Here is a 16,865-nt window from a genome sequence, read left to right as displayed (position 1 = left end):
AATTGCTAATGCAAGGTTTTAGTAAATCAATCTTTATAAGTATACAATGACATAAATTAGAGGTACTTTTGAACCTCCATATATCAAAATAGCAAATTGCCATGAAAAAAATTTGATATATAGAAATTTCGATACATAGAGACGATCTTATTTTATCGTAAAAATCTCCTACAACATTAAAGTTAAAACTTATTTTCATGTATGAAACCCAGTTTCTAATTTATACGAGCATCAAATTAAATGGAAGTTAGTTAATAATAAAAAAAATAACAGAAATTATATTTTTGCATCTGCATTCATCTTTATTCTTCGGCAATTCAACTTATCTGCAGCATTTCGTTTTGACAATGTTATCGAGAGAAAAGTAAAAAATCAATTTACTTAACTTGAATGATTTTTACTGAGGCTAAAAAGACTAGGAATGATACTCAACAGACAAAAGGGATAACTTGAAACTAATTTTACAGTGTTACTAGTTACAACTAAGATTTGAAATAAACTTGAGGGAATTTAAAAACTCCAGAACGGAACAATGACCTATCTACACACTCCTCAACCCAAGATTCCTTATGAGTTTCATAGCAACCTTTAGTGAACATAATTTTCTTCCCTAACCTTCATTTTTCATGAGACAAACAGTCTGAAGTGAAAAAGAAAATTTGTGAATGTCTCGAATTTTTTCCGATATATAGAGATTTTTTCAATATATAGAAACAATTTTTCTATGTAAGAAACATGAAAATGTACAGGGATTTCCATGTATAGAAAACTTCAATATGTGGAAGTTCAACTGTATGCATAATTTATTATCAAAACAATAACATTACATTTAAATAGTGAAACCTGCTGTATTCAAAAATTATTGTTGTTGATAATTTGATTATTATATTGTTGATTAGAATATCTTGTCCTGTTTGGTTTTAAATGTACTTATTTGCAAGGAGATAAAAATTAAGAGATTATTGGGAGGGGGGGGGAGTGGTGCAAGTGCTGCAGGTAATTTTTGACTTATTTTTGCAGGGATTTCAGAATCTCTGTCAAAAAATTAAGTTCATAGCTCTCTTATAAACTGCCAGTGGCATGAAACATTTTGACTATAATTTTGTTATTGACCAGACTCATGCCACTGCAGCCAATGAAAAAAATCAGTGAGTTCTTTCATGAATCAATTCAGTGTCGTCAGAACTTCTATACCAATCCCCAGATGTGAGGTGGTTGGAGAAAGTTCAAAGGACAGCTTAACCACTTCCAGACTCATTTTATTTCTGAATTATTTATTAAAAAAATGTCAAATTTTTTTTAATGCTTATTTTTATGCCTGCATACCTTTAACATAATAGCACTATTGGCATACAAGTTTCTGAAAAATTGATGTCAAAAATATCTTTACGTAAATGAGCATTGTATGTGTAAAGTTGGCTGTCTACAACAGGGCATAAAACTGGTCAGTAAAAGGCAAATGAAATTTGTATGCTTCAGCATGGTCAGTCTTTAACAGCATGCTTAGAATTTACTCAGTAAAGCCAGTATTTTTTGCAAATTTACAGAATAATTCATTGTAAGAAAATCCAGTAAAGTCATAGTTTTTCTTGTTTTCCTTATAAAATGCCAAAAAAGCGAAAAATTGCCAATATTGCAACATAATTTTTATCACCCTGGTAAAGTCTGCTTTACTTGATAAGAAATGTTTGCTATTTTATTGAATGGGAATGAAAAATATTTTGTGGCAAACCTAACTTATTTTTAATCTACGTCCCATAAATATTTTGAAGTAAAGAAGAAATATATGCTTAATATGCAGTGAAATTCCATTAAAAGGAACTTCAAGGGATCCCAAATTTTGTTAATTGTAATGGAATTCAACCAATCAAATGGAAATTAAATCTAAACCAAAAATTTATTTCGTTAAAACGGATATTTCCTTGTGTTAGTATTCATTATGAGAGGATTTCACTATATTGTAAAAAGATTGCTAAAAAGGGAAATAGAAAAGACGTCAAGTAAAAAAATAGCAAAAAAAAGTAAAAAATAATTTTTGAAAGCAAGGTACAGTAGAACCTCTATTATCCGAGCTTCGATTAACCAAGATTTCTGTTAACCAAGCCGATAATGAAGTCTCTTTTTCAAAAAATAACATAAATTTAATCAAATAAGGAATTTTCAATTTGAAAATAAAAATATTTTCTTGAAATATGTGTGTTTTTTAATGCATCTTTCAATATTTAACATAATAGTTATTTTCCATGTTTGTTTTTAAACTGTAAAACATTACTTTTTATGTGTCCATCTTTTGTGAATATTCAATCATATTTTTAACTAATACAATTTACGATTCTGACAAGTTTTTATATAAAGTTTCTATTAACCGAGAATTCCGACATCCGAGGCTCTAGCGGTCCCAATTATCTGGGATAATCGAAGTTCTACTGTATTTGAATGGAAATGTGAATCTGTGTATCCGTCTGCCCCCCTCCCCCCTCATGACTTAGAAGTGATCTAATCTGACCTGATTTGAAAAAAAGAAGTCAAAAAGGCTCGGCGCATAGGCTTCCTTCCATTTTCTTTAACAACAGCTGGAAAAAATTAGCATGAGCACGGGGAGGAGACTTTTTTGCCTTTTGTTGAAATTCTGGCTTTTTCTGTTGGTTTTTAAAAATTTTCCTTCTTTTGTTCCTCTTTTAAACCTGTTTTTTTTAAAAAATCTGAACATTTTCAGTATTTTCTTAGTTTTTGATTCCTGTGTTGTTATACGTTCTATTTTTACTTCTTGAATCTTCATTCACTGCGATTATAGCCAAGAACATATTTTGGGATTCATGCAAAGGTCAAACACGTGCTTCGGCGAAAATCACATGCCTTGTTTGAGATATCCATCTTTTTGCATCCTGTAAATATTTCAATTTGAAAATAAAAATATTTTCTTGAAATGTGTGTGTTTTTTAATGCATCTTTCAATATTTAACTTGGAGTGGCTAAAAAAAATTCGATTGACTTTTTTTAACGTACTACAAGTTATTTTCCATGTTTGTTTTTAAACTGTAAAACATTACTTTTTATGTGTCCATCTTTTGTGAATATTCAATCATATTTTTAACTAATACAATTTACGATTCTGACAAGTTTTTATATAAAGTTTCTATTAACCGAGAATTCCGACATCCGAGGCTCTAGCGGTCCCAATTATCTGGGATAATCGAAGTTCTACTGTATTTGAATGGAAATGTGAATCTGTGTATCCGTCTGCCCCCCTCCCCCCTCATGACTTAGAAGTGATCTAATCTGACCTGATTTGAAAAAAAGAAGTCAAAAAGGCTCGGCGCATAGGCTTCCTTCCATTTTCTTTAACAACAGCTGGAAAAAATTAGCATGAGCACGGGGAGGAGACTTTTTTGCCTTTTGTTGAAATTCTGGCTTTTTCTGTTGGTTTTTAAAAATTTTCCTTCTTTTGTTCCTCTTTTAAACCTGTTTTTTTTTAAAAATCTGAACATTTTCAGTATTTTCTTAGTTTTTGATTCCTGTGTTGTTATACGTTCTATTTTTACTTCTTGAATCTTCATTCACTGCGATTATAGCCAAGAACATATTTTGGGATTCATGCAAAGGTCAAACACGTGCTTCGGCAAAAATCACATGCCTTGTTTGAGATATCCATCTTTTTGCATCCTGTAAATATTTCAATTGTTTTTAATGTTGGAAGTTTTTTTTACCAAATGGTACCTTACATGTTTTGTTCATTATCAATAATTTTTGTATATCTCAAATTGTTTTAGTTGTTAGTACCTTCCATACAAAATGAATCACGAAAATGTGGTCCGACACCCTAACCCTCGGATTGTAATGAAACCTGGCATGGTTACTTTTTTTATATGTATAAAAAAGCATACAAAATATTTATGGTAAATCTCAAATAGTTTAAAATTTTACAGCCTGTTGAAATATTCGGGATCTCATGGTTTTCACACTAAGTGACCATCTGTTTAAGTTGACTTCTAAAGTAAGGCACTGCAAATGATCAACTTACACCAGGTTTCACTGTAATACAAATAAGTATACAGGTTGATCTTGAATGTTTCTGTTTACTTTCGGTGTGAAATTTAAAAAAATAAATGTCTTAAGTGCGCTTCTGATTAGATAGACTCAATCTATTTCCATTTTGGTTTCACTACATTTTGTGATTAGTTAATTGTATATTTTTCTTGTGTAAGTTAATGGTGTTTCAAGTATGAAATGTATGTGAAAAACCATCTTGTCTGTTTATTGCTATAATGTAATAGCTTCAATGCCCCTTCACATTTTGCAGTGCCTCATTTAACTTTTTATTAAGATATTACAGCCATAGCAAACTTGCATTTGTGGTCTCTTTGATTTTGCTGTAGACAGGCGTGACTATAGTTGCTGACTTTATTATGAGAATCATTGATTTATATTTATCTTCAAACTTTTTTTACTTCTTGACATTTATAGACATATCAAATTGTCCTATTTTATTCCAGATGACATCTAGAACAACCATCGAGGAAAGACAAAAAAATTTAGAAGAATTTAAGCGGCATTTAAATGATTTGAAACGACGAATTTTTGAAGGTAAATATTTCTTTACTAAACCATTTAGTTTTGTTCCAAATCATTGAGAGAAGAGAAAGCTTATACTTATCTAGCACAAAATGCATATACATTAGGGTGGTTCAAAATATGGGGGGGAAAAAAGTAAAAATATTTATATTCACATAGCTGCCACTGTACCACTAGGCAAAGTAAATTACTAAACAAAATATGATGAATTGAGTATGTTTAGAGAGCGCAACAAATTTAAAGTTTCAATCTTTTGTTTCTTGTTTGGGAAAGTTCAACTTTTGCTGGTTAGAAACAAATCAATCAAGTATTACAATTTAAATAGTTAAGAGATGTCTTGAGAACCTTTTTCTATTAGTTCTACTGCACTCAGAACGTTTTTCAATGCTCAAGAAGATGAGGCTGATTGTCAATGACGTTATTCAATCTTGATAAACAAGAAAATGTTGCATATAATATTAGAATTTCTGATACTTATAGTATGATGTTTGTAAAGGTAAAAAAGCTTTTCCAAGTTTTCTGAACCTAATTTTATCATTAGTAAAATTGTTTTACTAAAATATTGATGTTTTAGTAAACACTTTTTCTATGCTAAACAGATTCTTTAAGTGCTAAATCTTCTGAACCCATAAATACTTGCCAAATATAATTAATTTTTTCCTTGATTCCGTAATACCACATGAAACAGGGGCAAGGCTTGTGGAGAATATGATTTAAATAATTTTTATTTTTGGAGCAGCTTAATATGCTCTTTCGTATGCTAAAAGGCAAAGATGTTTATGAAGTTAAGCTGCCCACAGGTCATGATGGTTTAGAAAGTCAAAATTTTTTAAATTGACCCAAGTTTTTTAAAATAGAAATTTTATTAACCTTATGTCTCTTATTTTCAGTAAGTTAGCGCCCATAGCCAGGGCTAAAGCAGAAATACATGAAATACACTGCCAGCTCAGTCCTTCCAGCCGAGGACTGCAGTTTCGTGCTTATTAGCACTCATCAGACTGGCAGAGGAAATGACTGAGCTGGAGGTGGAAAACCTCTTATTATTTTCAAGTTGAACCAAACCAATGCTTCGGTCACTCGTCTGGTCAGTGCTAATTCTATATTAGCTACCAGTTTGTTTGGCACTCTTGGCTTCCTCAAAAGGTTTTCCACCTCCAGCTCAGTCACTTCCTATGCCAGGCTGATGAGTGCTAATAAGCATGAAACTGCAGTCCTCGGCTGGAATGACTGAGCTGGCAGTGTATTTCATGTACTTATGTCTCTTCCTTGTAGCGGGAAGCCATCTACTTCTTTTGACGAAATACTCAAGGGGTTAACTATGCAGCTGTATTTTGTACAGGGTGTTTATGGTTTACAAAAAAAAATATTTATAAATAAGCTTATGACCAGTGGTCTTAAGTTATATCTACAAGTAGCAAAATTAGTAGTTACTAGTGTTGGGAATGGTCCAAAAAAAATTTTTTTAAGGGAAATTTTTTTTTGTTTTTTCCCAAAGGGTTTATTTCCACTCTGGGAAAAAGTTAAAATTTTGATATTTCTAGTACAAAATTTTGTATTCAGGAATATATAATACTTACTTCTCAATGCTTTTCTTTGTTTAGATATTTTTTTATGTTCAGTTTCCCAATTAAAAACAGACCTTGATAATGCAAGGTGTATTATAATTTAATATTCCTGTGCACTAAAGTACAGGGTGTTCCAAAATTATCTTTACAACTTCAAAAATTCATAACTTCAAAATAAACAAGATATTCATATTCCGTCTTTTGCATGTATTCCTGCAACTAATAAAGTTTTTTTAGTACACTTCAGCATGCGCACCAGTGGTAGCCCTAAGCACTTTCAGTCTGTAATCAATTTCAAGCCAGATACGCTGCAACATGTCACCTGTGATTGTACTAAAATCTTGTGTGATATGGCCTTTCAAGTCATCAATGTCATTACCCAGTGTCCGGTAAACAATGTCCTTTAAATAACCCCACAAGAAGAAGTCGAGGGGTGCTATGTCCGGAGACTTTGGTGGCCATGGAATTGCCCCCCCCCCCCCCGTCCAATCCATCAGTTGGGAAAAGTTTCATTGAAGTGTTTCCAGGACTGCTGTCAACCAGTGTGGTGGTGCACCATCCTGTTGGAAGTAAACAATAGACTGTAATTCTTCTAAATGAGGAAGAGTAAAGTTTTGAAGCATATCCAGGTACACACAGTTATTAACTGTGGTTTCTATGAAGAAAAAAGGACCAATGATTTTGTTGTACGTAACCCCCTACCACATATTAGCCTTTGGGCTGTCTCGTTGAAGCTCGACTACTGCATGTGGGAATATTTGCCGTATTCGCTCCACATTTTCTGGACTTGACAAAAAGCTTTATTAGTTGCAGTAATACATGCAAAAGAATGTAAATATCTTGTTTATGTTCGAAGTTATGAATTTTTGAAGTTGTAAAGATAATTTTGGAACACCCTGTATTATTTGCTACTTTTATCATTATTCATTACCACTGTAAACATATTCACAGAATGGAATTAGTACAGTGGAGGGTCAAAAATCCGCACAACATGGGATAAGTGGTTATGTGTATTTTAGGATTTTGTGGATTTCAGGCCATGAAGAAACTAACTTTTATAGCAGTATCTTAAAACTGAAAAAATTAACACAACAGTAAAAAGTTTGAAATATTCATGAATTACTTCATATGACAATTGAATAATTTGTGATCTTTTAAAAGAAATCATAACTTAATTCTTTTAGCTGTTACTTACAAGATTTTTAAATCCAAAAGTAATAATTGCTCTTGGAATAACCACTACCGTAGACATATCCACCACCAAAATCATATCCGAACCACCAGCTTAAGGAAATAAAAACTAATAAACTGAGCCAGTTTGAAAATACTTGGTATTTATTTTGATTAATTGAGTCATTTGTTTTCAATTTCAGTGTCCAAAATCATCTACATTTGGCTTTTATGTGCTGAATTCTTTGTATTTTTGGCTTTTTTTTGTGTTTCTTTGATGCCTCGTGACACTCAAAATACAGTGGTGGCGAAAATTATAAGGACAAACGAAAAATCCCCAAAATCTTGACTGCATTTGGTTGGAAAGTTTTGCAAATTTTATGTCTGGAATTAATGGCAAAAGAAACATTTTTAATTACTTTTATTGGAAATACATGGGAATTTCGTATTCATAGGATGAAGTTTGAATTTAGACCTCCCTGTAACAAGGCCATATCCAGAAATTTTTTTTAGGGAGGGGACCGGGTTTGCACATTGCCCCAGCACACACACATATATATAAATATGTGCATATATATGTAGACGCACATAAACGCATAAAAATATTTAGGATAAAAGTAAAAGCTCTTAACTCATTTTACAAAGCCAGATTTAGACTTGACGGGGCACTGAACTATTGCAGGTGCGTTTTTCCCTTTTGCGGTCTGGACATTTTTGTCGTAGGTAAAACAGACCATTGTATGTGTTTTTTTAGATACAGCTCCCCTGTTTTCGTCTCGTTTTTTAATGCTCCTGCTGCTTTTATTTTTATTTTAATTATATATATATATATTTAAATTTCACCTTGTAATGTAAAGGATAACGGGAAAGTGGGCCTTTAAGCGGAATGTAGAATACCCATTGTTTCAGGGGGTCCGGGGGTTTCTCCCCGTGAAATTTTTTGAAGATTAGACATAAAAATCTGTATTTTGAGGCCTTATATAGGGGTAATTAAGACTTAAAAAATATAAAGAAAAATAGGCAAACAACCTTTTAAAAGTTTTGCGTTCTTTTGCCAGTCAAGACCAATAAAAAATAAAAAAATTGTTCGACAAATCGTTGACATTAATCGACAGAGAGGAAAAGCGAGGCAGGAAGAAAGGGAAGTACATCGTCACTTGCTCATATCGGCTTTTAGTGTAATTTGTTTTGTTTTTTTTTCATTTCCCCAGCATCCCCCCTCCCTCATTTCATCAAATGCCCTATAGTAAAAATTGTACAAAATAAATAGTGTAGAGATTCAGAAATTAAGTACTGAAAGAGTAATATTCTGGCCATTCGGACTATTCACATTTTATTTTCTTGATAAGAGACAATTTAAGTACTTTTTAAGAAATTTCAAAAACTCAAATAGTTTTCAAAGACTCTAGAACAGTTGAAATTATTTAAAGTACTTTTTGCTCTTTCCAGAAGTTGATTGTACAGTCTTAAAAAATGATTATAAATTTGTAAGACACATCTGTTTTGAGTTAAAAATAAATAAAACAAAATATTTCTCAAAACAAAAAAAAAAAATTCTTCTATCACAAGTAGTGCAGAAAATGAAATAGAGTAGAGTAAATATTATTTTTTTCTCATGCTTAAGATATTAACAGTATGCAGTAGAAGTAAGATAAAAACAAGCAATAACGAAAGAACTTCCAAAATACTGAATTCAGTATTAAATAAATGGCAAGACATGAAACATATGAGTCACAAATATTTATCTTCAGAAATATGCTAAAAAACGCGAGAATCGTGAATTTTGCATTTTTTACGCAGGACGTATCAAGGAGCTGAATTTGGCACATCTTGGTAACCAGATACTAGCCTAATTGGGAACTAGGGGTCCGGCGCTTGGGGAGTCCCTGGCTCAAAATCGGCATAGTGTACGTTTTATATGAGTTTTGGGGGGAGGAGGGCAACTCTACTAAACTAACAAGGGGCCTGCCTTGGCCCTGGACAGCCCTGAATTGAATTGGGAAAGTGGGCAGGAAATCCTCTAATATGTGTCTAAATTACTAGTACGTTCAACTGATTTACGTTACAAAACATTTCAGGTTTCAGGGCGGGGGGAGGGGAGGGACGTTGCCTCCACCCCTTTTATACGGCCCTGTCCTGTAATATGGACAAAATTATAGGGACAATTAGGTTTGTATCTTCTAAAGAGCAAAATTGGTTTGTTTTTTGTTCTGCACACTTCCTTACATAACAATATGAATGTTTAGTAAGTGATTGGGGATGTCACATTTTATTTTTGTAGTTATGCCGCTAGGTACTAAACTTAAAGAGCTTGAGAAAAGGGAAATGGCTGTTTGAAAAATTTCACCACTTGGTGTACGTCAAATAACAACAAATCTGAATAGAGAGAGATCGGTCATTTAGAGGTTTCTAAAAAATCTCTGCAAATAAGGACCACAAAGACAAACAGGTAGGAAATCTTCTGTTTCTGTACCTGTGGAACATACAATAATAAGATGAGCTTGCTCCAAAAAACATAAGATATTAGATGGGTAGGACAAAGTAGATTGTGTTTGCTACTTCTGGTACAATACAAATACAAAAGTGACCACCAACAGCAGGCTCTGGGCCCAGCTAGGCTGGTCCTAGTCAATTTACAATCCCCAGTGACGATCAATGGCCTTCTTAAAACTATCTACTCCTTTGCTGGATAGATACCACCTCTTCCGGTAAGCTGTTCCAAGGTCCACTACCCTTCTAAAATAATAATTTTTCCTAATATCCATGTTAGCCTGAGGTTTAAATAGCTTAAAATAATGACCCCTTGTCCTGTTTTCAGTGTTAAACTTTAGCCCCTTAACATCTTTCATTTTAATAAATTTAAACAACTGAATCATGTCCCCTCGGTCTCTTCTTTGCTCAAGACTGTACATTTTTAGCATTCTAAGCCTTGAATCATAGTCTAAATGAGAAAGTCCATTTATTAGCCTTGTAGCCCGCCTTTGAATCATTTCGAGTACATTAATATCTTTCTTAAGATAAGGAGACCAAAACTGAACAGCATACTCCGAATGAGGTCTTACCAAACTTCTATATAAGGGCAGGAGAACTTCTTCAGATTTGTTTGAAATAGATCTATTGATAAACCCCAAGCATCTTATTGGCTTTGCTACTAGCTATGCTGCACTGTTGACTAAACTTAAAATCCTGACTAATTTAGATGCCCAGATCAGTAACATTTTCTTCCTGAATAATGACTGAACCTTGCAAGTAATAACTTGTACACTTATTTCAATGTCCTAAATGTTGCACTTGACATTTCCCAACATTAACAGCCGTACCTCATTTTTCAGCCCTCTCCCTAATATGATCTAGATCCTCTTGCAGCTGATTTGTTTGCTCTTTATTTTCTACAATCCCCATAACTTTGACATCATCAGCAAAACAATTCATGTTCCCGGAAATATTTTTATGAATATCGTTCATGAAAACAACAAACAAAACAGGACACACCTACAGGCTTCTTATTGTCTAAAGCCTTCTTATTGTCTAAAACTTTGTCATAGAAATGTAATAAATTAGTTGCACAATATTTACCTTTCCTGAAACTGTACTGAAAACTAGTCAATAGATTATTAGTCTCTAAAAAATTTACTATCTTAATTTTTATCAATGTTTCAAAAATTTTGCAAACCACCGAAATTAGACTCACAGGTCTATAATTTCCTGCACTCCCTTTAGACCCTTTCTTGAAGAGCGGTGTAATGTTCGGTGCTTCCAATCCTCTGGCACTGTCCCCGAGTTATAAGAAGCATTGAAAATATTTACAATTGCATCTGCGAATTCCTCTGCACATTCAACTAAAATTTTTGGATAAATATTATCTGGTCCCAGAGCCTTAGTCTCTTTAATTTTTTTCAAATGAAGTAAAACATCCTCCCTGGAAAATACAAAGTCCTCAAGCTGTACTGTAGCTTGTGTCTTGCTAGTGTCAATTGTTGAGATACAGTTGTCGTTAAAAACACTTGAAAAAAGTTATTAAGAACATTAGCAATATCACTATCATCCTCAATTAAAATTCCGTGCTCATCAACCAGTGGCCCAATATGACTATTTTTAACTTTCCCTGAATTAGCGTACGCAAAAAACGTCTTAGGATTCCTGTCTATGTTATCTGCCAGTTTTTGCTCTAACTCTCTTTTCTGAATCGGTACGGAATACTTAAATTTGTGCCTTGCCTCACAATATTGGAGCCTATCTGCACAGTGACCAGTTTCTTTAAACCTGTAAAAAGCGGCTTGCTTGTAATTTAGAGTGTCTTTAGTTTCCCTGGAGAACCACATCAACCAAATTTTAATGTTGACACCCTTTCTCCTAAAAGGAACATAATCCCCAACCATTTTCGCTAGATTTTCCTTAAACTCTGCCCACTGAAGATTCACATCGCTAATGTCCAATCCGGAAGAAAAACTGCTTTCAAACTCTGCCTAAGTGCCACAAAATCAGCATTTGTGAAATTGGGCACAAACCTAAAATTCTCTAGTTTGTGCATATCAAATTTAATCCGAAACCTAATACTGTTGTAGACACTGTCTCCAATGTGTTCCCCTACACATAACCCTTGAACAGAATCTTCCATGTCACAGAAAACTAGATCCAAAAACTCGTCCTGTCGAGTATCCTGAGTTACAATTTGATCTCAGAAACAGTCACCAATTACTTTCAAAAATTCCTCCTCTCTGCTATTACTGTGGTAAAAATTATTCCAATCAATTCATGGAAAATTAAAATCTACCACTATGATGGCTGACCCCTTGCTTGAAATGTCACTAATAATACTAAAGATCAGTTCATCTTGACCCTGGCTTAAGTTGGGTGGCCTATAAATGATCCCTAAACGTAATTTTTTGCCCTTATTGCTCATCAACTTCAGCCAAATCATATCAATCTCATTAGGTTGATCATTAAATACCAATTTATTACAAGTTAAAGTGTCTCTGACATAAAATAAAACCTCACCACCTCTTTTACCTACTCTTTCTTATCTAAACAAATTATACCCAGCAATAGATAATAAAGCAGCATCATTTTTGGTAGCTCATGTCTTGGTCATTCCAATAATATCCAACCTCTAGTCTGTTATTATGCTTTTCAATTGTACCATCTTGTTCCTAATACTAAGAGCATTGGTATAAAAAACCTTAAGTAAGCCCATCGTACTTTCATTTATTGCTGTGGATTTATTTGAATCCCAACTGTTAAAATCTTTCTTTTGTTAGCCACCCTATTTCCTTTTCTACTAAAATCCCAGTAGTTAGTACTCTTTCGAATTCTGCTCCTTAAACCATGCCTTCCATTCCAACTTAGTTTTTTGATTCTAAAGCCTCTAAATCCAAATCACTAACCATTTTGACCCCTGTAGAACTCAGATGCAGGCCATCCCTAGCAATCCAATTGCATTTACATTTACTCCACACATCAATAAACCTGATACTATGCTTTACGCAAATTTCCTTGAGAACCAGGTTCATACACCTAGCCCGTTGGTTTAACCAACTCCTATGCACTTCATATCTGGGAAGCAAACCAACCACTTGGACATTTGTCAAACTGTTGGTTGCTTTGTGCAACAGGGAATCCCATTCTTTTGTAAACTCATGTTGTTACTATGGCCTACATCGTTAGTTCCCACCCACAAAGTAACTACATCCTCTTTATTAAATACCCCCTTCTTTTCAACAACCATATTTACGTCTCTCACCTGAATACGATGCCTGTAAAGGAAAAAACAAATCTCAAAGTGTACACTTGGAGGCGGTTCAATAATGATTTGATGAAGTTTGGGAACGAATGGAAACTATACCAATATTTTTTGTGCATGGCAGAAGAATTCTGCCATGCACAAAAGTGATGTTGATGTACTAAGCAATATTTTTTAAACAAAAAACACCATGTATTACAAGTTAAACAATTTGTTCCAGCAGGATAATGTATAATTACATGTTTCTAAAGCCTCAAAATTATTTCTTCGTGCTTATTTCGTGAAATTACTGTACTGGCCGGACAAAGGCTCGATGTAAGTTTAACGGAGACTTAGTGAGGCATTCTGGCACCTCAAGTAGGAAAAACTGGTATTCAGTATTGAAACAAGCAAGATCTCATTTTCTCCATTGAAAAAGCCAGGAAAAAAAATTCCAAGAGCACTCTTCAACTTCCATGATATCAAGACTGATAAAAGTGACTGAAAAAAATAGGGATATTATTGATTACTAGGGGTAAAACACTTGTTAACCTTATAATTTCGTCCAGTTTTAACAATGGCATTTTTTTATTAATCAAGGTAAAAAAAACATTTATCTTCTGTATTTTCAAATGATCTGCATTCCACAATGATTTCTAGCATAAAAAGGTATTTTGTGTATAAATTTCACTGAATTATTTCAGAAATATTTTTTCTGTGCAATTTTCTATGTTTTCTTATAATTTTTACCACAACTGTATCAGCCTTTTGCTGTAACTCTGCTACAATCTTTTAGCATCTACTTTCAGTTTACGATAATTCTTGTTTTTTCTTCAGTAGAACACAATATAAAGCATATTGAGCAGAAATACAAATGTATTTTTTGAATTAGTATCTTTTTACTTGATTACAGTGCTTGGCATGTGTATAATGCATGATATTAAAACAGAACGTATTACCCGCGAATAATGTGGTAAAAGCAACTGTTTGGGAAAATTATTACGATTTGGATTATTATAGACCGAAATAAAATGAGAGTAGAAAATAAATTTGCAGCATAAAGAAAAAAAACTAGTTAAAAAGATTTTTTTGAAAAAAAAAGGGAAAAGTAGACTTGGATTTTGCATATTTGTGGATTTCAGGTCTACAGGTTTGTGGTGCTCCAGTGTATATCAATAATATCAATTAGTTAAAATGTTAAAGTTAAACATTTTAATATGCTTTTATTTCATGAGTGTATGTGCGTACACTAGGTTGTATCAAAAAACACTTTTTTTTAGAAATTCAAAACGTCAGGATGGTAAAATGTTGCTCCTGCCACAATTTTTTTCTTATTCAAATCAGAAAATATTTAGATATGCCGCAGGATTTCCTAAAGTTTATAATTTTCCAGAAAAAAATCCTTTTCTCCGTGTATATTTTTAAAATTGGATGCCTCACTTGCCAAATTGATTAACTCCATCAAACAAAAGGTTGAGAAAAGTGATGAAGAAGATAGTGTTATCTATAGGAGTGAATAGGCCCTTGTGTTACATTTTCTGCCATCACATGGTCAGAAATGTACTGAACCAAAACTTAAAAATAAATTCACATTCTAAGCATTGATAAAGCACTATTAAAGCAGAAATGAGGATTTTTTTTAAAAAGTGGAGTTAATCGATTTGGCAATTGAGGCATCCAATTAATGAATTTTCTTTTCTTAATTTCAAGTTGACTGATGTAAGCAATAAGGTTAAACATTGTTGTTAAATAAATCTTATGGTCTTATGCAGTATTTAGTTCTTTCACATACTGCTCAAAAATAAGGATTTTTAAATTACATTGCAAGACAAGAAAAATACTTCTGACACTATTTCTGCTGGGTCTTATGTAAAATGACCTCCTGAACCACCCACCACTTTTTGAAAATGGCACTCCCGTTTTTTTTTTTTTTTTTTTTTTTTATAGTTTTTGAAAACTTTATTGACATTATTTTCTTTTAAAGGGGAATGGGGCATTAAATTAATCATTAACATTCTTCTGCGGGGCTAGAGAGGTTCAAAGTTCAAAAGCATGAACATTGGATGGCATTAGTAGGCCGTTTGCTGTAATCATTTAGTCTTTATTTCACAGTTAGACTATGTAAAATTATAGCAAAATGTGTAAGTATTTATACTTCTATAGCACTTGCTTAAAAGGGCTGGACTAAAATCGGGAAAATGTTCACGTTTTCGAGTGTTTTTTTTTTCCAAGAAATGTTTGTGAAAAAATTTCAGAATTTCTGCCCTGCGTACAAGTTGACGACCAAACTTTTAAGTGCACTTTTTTTTACCAAATTTTTCGATTTCTAGTCGAGTATATACTGTAAACCCTGGAATTTTTGACACTAGTAAGTGGCGACCTATTTATATTTCTAGTTTTTTCATTTTATATCTCTAGTTTTCAATATGGCTTTAATAGGCAAGGGAATAACAATGATTTTATCCACCTCAGAATTGTAAAAAGAGAATTGTTACTAAGCTTTTTTTTAATTGTTTGCTATTATTTATGAATAATAGCTTATTCATCAACCTCATTTTGATCATAATATAACCACATTCTCAAATGTGAATGTAAGCTCATGATCTAAAATTATTAATCAATAAACTAAAAATCCACTACGGTTAATAAATGGTCTTAGTTATTCAAAATATTTCAAGGTTTGAAATGCTTAATATTGTTTTGCACATAGGAGAGTTGAAGGATATATGATCTAATTCTTTAAATTTACTGAAATAGAAGATGTTGTGGGGCTAAATTTTTGCACAAACTGGAAATCCAGTGACCATTGTTTTAAGTATTGAAATCTCAAGCTAAGCTTAAAATTAAGAAAAGTTACATCTTGAATAAAGTTGTTGGCATTAAAAATCGTTTACGAGAAGCAGCTATTATTTGCATGAACTGAATGGTTTTAAGGGCACACTTTATCTCCATTGCTGATTGATAAAGTGACCAGGACCAGCCTAGCTAAGCCCAAATCCTACTGTTAGTTGTCACATTTATTAACAGTGCATTTTTATTTCTTGTGCAAGAAATGTCCTCTGAACTTATAGTATTTATTATTTTTTCCTATGCAGCTGTAGCAAGAGTTCAGCAAACTGGTTATGCTGGAATAGACCGGCAAAGATTTGATCTCAGATTCTGTCTTTGGCTTGTTGGTAAGTTATTTTTATAACTGAAAGAAGAAAAAATCAGCTTTACTTGCCACACATACAGGGTGAATTCAACCTAAACTGCCAAACGAAAGGGAATTGTAGTAGAGGTCAAGTAAAGCATAGAACCACCTATTACCTTGTCCAGTCCAACTGTAACCAAATTATAGCAAATAAAAGAAAAATGAGTCAAAAAACAAATTTCTGAAAATTCTGTGAATTTTGAAAAGTGATTATTTTCCTCACATTTTTTAATTTTTGAGACTCTGCAAAAGGCACACAAATCGCTTTTTGTTTCAGCTCAAACTCTGGATCAACATTTACGAAATTTGAAATTAAATATCTCTACACCTGTAACAGCTACAATAAAACTAAAAATGCATTTTTAAAGGTAATTTTGTGCTCTAAAATTCATTAATGCATAATTTTACTCGAAAGTAAAACATTTTCGAGCTATGAAACAAAAACCATAAAAACTCACCCTAAATTCAAGCTTTCAGCTTAAGTTTCTACTACTTCCAGCCATATTTTAATTTGCTACCTGGCACAAACATATGCCTCTTATCATAATTACATTAAAATTGTGCTTTGAATAAAAACAGATGGGGGCAAAAAATAGCGGTGGGATCTTGAACTAAAAAGGACCTTTGATACTTATACTAGTCTTTT

The 16,865-nt window shown here is 32.9% G+C and overlaps 1 protein-coding gene across 1 annotated transcript in view; it reads left to right on the top strand.

Annotated features, from left to right (window-relative positions):
• Positions 1 to 16,865, top strand: part of LOC129218490 (uncharacterized) — a 117,918-nt gene that overhangs the window by 44,890 nt on the left and 56,163 nt on the right. Inside the window, exons 9-10 of the mRNA XM_054852773.1 lie at positions 4,494 to 4,584; positions 16,122 to 16,202. Of these exons, the coding sequence (XP_054708748.1) occupies positions 4,494 to 4,584; positions 16,122 to 16,202 (172 nt within the window). The remainder of the gene's footprint in view (positions 1 to 4,493; positions 4,585 to 16,121; positions 16,203 to 16,865) is intronic.

This window comes from Uloborus diversus, chromosome 3, assembly GCF_026930045.1.
Source record: "Uloborus diversus isolate 005 chromosome 3, Udiv.v.3.1, whole genome shotgun sequence".
NCBI classification, from domain to species: Eukaryota; Metazoa; Arthropoda; class Arachnida; order Araneae; family Uloboridae; genus Uloborus; species Uloborus diversus.
The sequence above is the reverse complement of the archived record's forward strand: the minus strand, read 5'-3'. Positions and strand labels throughout refer to the sequence as shown.